The sequence below is a fragment of the Protobothrops mucrosquamatus genome, unplaced genomic scaffold, assembly GCF_001527695.2.
Source record: "Protobothrops mucrosquamatus isolate PMUCROS unplaced genomic scaffold, P.Mucros_1.0 scaffold_33, whole genome shotgun sequence".
Lineage (NCBI taxonomy): Eukaryota > Metazoa > Chordata > Lepidosauria > Squamata > Viperidae > Protobothrops > Protobothrops mucrosquamatus.
Window position 1 is genome coordinate 189,236 of NW_015386109.1, and position 3,407 is coordinate 192,642.

General features: G+C 42.1%; 1 protein-coding gene across 1 annotated transcript in view; it reads right to left on the reverse strand.

Annotated features, from left to right (window-relative positions):
- LOC107282199 (vacuolar protein 8-like) overlaps positions 1-3,407 on the reverse strand; it is a 29,531-nt gene that overhangs the window by 11,123 nt on the left and 15,001 nt on the right. Inside the window, exon 9 of the mRNA XM_015809955.2 lies at positions 953-1,086. Coding sequence (XP_015665441.2) covers positions 953-1,086 — 134 coding nt within the window. The remainder of the gene's footprint in view (positions 1-952; positions 1,087-3,407) is intronic.

Consider the following 3,407-nt stretch of genomic DNA (forward strand, 5'->3'; position numbering starts at 1 on the left):
CAATGCAGCTCGCGCAGCAGCGGTGTTACGTGGGAGCGATGAGTCCCTCCCAACACCGCCCGCGCGGCCGCATTTTGGACTAGCTGGAGCCTCCGGGTGCTCCTCAAGGGAAGCCCCATGTAGAGAGCATTACAGTAGTCCAGGCGGGAGGTGACCAGAGCATGAGTGACTGTGCGCAAGGCGTCCCGGTCCAGAAAAGTGATCCCGGGACACTGAAACCGTCATAAATATGAGTCAGTTGCCAACTGTCTGAATTTTGATCATGTGACCCTGGGGATGCTGCAATGGGCGTAAGTGTGAAAATTGGTCGTAAGACACTTTTTCCAGTGCCGTTGCAACTTTGAACGGTCACTAAATGAACTGTTGTAAGTCGAGGACTACCTATGCAGTAGTAATGACTGAAACAGATCATGAACCCAACAAAAAGAGTTCTGCCATTAACTTGTCAACCTGAAAAAAAATCCCAGCTGAAAACTGGGAGAGTTAAAGGGTTTAAATAAAGCAGCAGGAAGAAGAGAGCTATTGACCTACCAAAGTAGGTATCTTTTTAATAGTAAATATTCTTTATTTGAAAGGAAACCTATAGACAAATAAAGTTAAAGTTAAAGATGCTAAAGATAAAATATAGTGTGGAATCAAGTAAACCATGCTGAATCTGAGTAATAAGGAAAGCAGAAGAAAAAAGTTCCATCTCAGCTAGGGAGATGGAAATACGGTAGAAAAACACAGAAGGGTTATGAATAAAAACCCTGTTAACTGGATTCTCTCCCATTCCCCCAATAAAATTCTATAAATTAAAATATCAAAAGAACTATTATACCTCTGAATAACATAAATTGTAAACACTTCCTCTCATATAGATATATGAAGCATGCCTGTTTGGATATCTATTTGTCCTATCACAAATGCTTTTAAGCGATCCAAAGGCCAATGATATTAAGAAAATATGTACCTGATTGCCCGGGTGTTGGGATAATATCTGGAGGAGAATTACTGAATTCTGCTGAATCTCTTTATTGCTAAATGTCAAGAGAGGGAGAAGACGGGACTGGATTTGCATAGCAACAAGACTGGTCAGAACAAACTCTGCAACAGAAGAAAACTTGTCTGTGCCGATCGACAAAAATTGAGAATAATTAGTTCATCTGTCTCCTAGAAACTGAGCAATTCTATGCAATGTCAATGCAGTGGTTAGATCCTGAGCTCTGTTTTGTGAAAAGCCAACAAACCAAACTTGATTAAAAAAAAAAAAAGTTAGCCTCCGATCAAAACAATCAAACCATGTTGGTCCTGATCTCGCTAAAAGTCCAGGTCAGGGGTAGGCAACCTTGGCTCTTTTATGACTCGTGGACTTCAACTCCCAGAATTCCTGAGCCAGCCATGCTGGCTCAGGAATTCTGGGAGTTGAAGTCCACGAGTCATAAAAGAGCCAAGGTTGCCTACCCCTGGTCCAGGTAGTATTGTTATCATCAGAAGAAAGCTTAAAGCAGTCACGCCCCCTCCTGGCATGGACTGGAACACAGAAAGCTTATTCAAAGCCAAGGAGATACACGACAAATCATACACACCATCACAAATGAGTCAGTTGCCAAGTGTCTGAATTTTGATCACGTGACCATGGGGATGCTGCAAGGGTCGTTAAGTGTGAACAATGGTCATAAGTCACTTTTTCAGTGCTGTTGTATCTTCTAATGGCTACTAAACAAGCTGTTTGTAAAGGTCTGCCTATATTCTTTCAGCTACAGTAATCAGAAAGGCAATATCTGGATCTGGTTAATAAATGTTGAAGGAAAGTATTAGCATTCGTCAAAAGTGTACGGGAGTAGGGGAGAGCAGGTCTGATGGAGGCTCAGGGCTTTCAGTAGTATGGCCCCAGTTACACTGGCATGTGACCCCTGGTTCACGTGTTTGCTAACCACCAATTCAATCCAGCACTGAAATAGGTTCGCCACCTCTGCGCTGGGTTCACTAGATAAGTTAAATCTAAATAAGAACCTGGGTAGTGAAGGGGTTGAAGCTTTGCAGAAAATTATTCGCAGTAAAAGCACAAAAGTAAACATTTTAGGTCTTAAACAGGACTGGTGATGTTTAAACGCACTGCCTGAATTTGTACCAAGATGGGAAATTGGACTTGAATTCATGTATAGACTTTAACAGACTGAATTATACTAATAACTGTGTCGATTATAGCGTTATAGAATCCAGTTAGAGATCACTGCTTCATCGATGAGGAAGTGAACTGCTCAATTCTTCTGCAAAACGTCTGTGTGTTAGTGTGCATTTCTCCCACAAATAAAAATCTTTGTGAAAAAGTAATGTTGCCCCTTGTTTGCAGTATAATGCCATTTTCTCTTAAATTTTATCATTAAGTACTCTGTAAATCCATTACTCTATCCCAGGGGTAGGCAACCTTGGCTCTTTTATGACTCGTGGACTTCAACTCCCAGAATTCCTGAGCCAGTCATGCTGAGGGGAAAGGGAGAGGTTTCCATGCTGAGCCATGCTGGCTCAGGAATTCTGGGAGTTGAAGTCCACGAGTCATAAAAGAGCCAAGGTTGCCTACCCCTGCTCTATCCAGTGCAGGAAGTAAAAAAAAAACCTTTGAAAAATAGAAAGGTTAATAGAAAGTTGGAGTAAAGATTTATAAAGGACACTGCTCACCAGGTGGCAAGAATCCAAGAAAATCTAAGAGAAATCTGACAGTAGTGCTTCTTTACTTATGACCAAAGAAAATAAAGACAAGGTCCTTTTCTCAGATATTTCATCCACCAGAAATCAAATGCAAACCCCTCTGAATCAGGGGTGGTGGTGGTGTTATCAAATAAACCAGGGGTCTTCAAACTTGGCCCCTTTATGACTTGTGGACTTCAACTCCCAGAATTCCTCAGCCAGGCACACTGGCTGAGGAATTCTGGGAGTTGAAGTCCACAAGTCATAAAAGGGCCACGTTTGAAGACCCCTGAGATAAACCTACCAAGCAGAGCCAGTTCGGTGTGGGGGTTGAGGCACCAACTTGTAAACCATGAGACCGTGACTTCTAGTTCCACATGAGGCACAAAGCCAGCTGTGTGTCTTGGGCCAGTCCTCAGTTCCAGAGAGACGGCAATGGCAAACCACCTCTGAAATCTTGCCAAGAATACTGCAGGGATTTGTCCAGGCAGTTGCCAGGAGTCAAGACTGACTTGAGGGCACCAAACAAAGAAACCTATTTTATTTATTTATTTATTTATTTAATTTAATTTATATCCCGCCCTTCTCCCAACGGGACTCAGGGCGGCTCACAACATATTTAAAACAAAGGCATATATACAATCCCCCCCTGTAAAACCGAATTAAACCAAATTTTAAAGTTGTGTTATTTCGAATTCCTTAAAATGAACCCAGTATAAAATCCTCCCTAGGCCAGG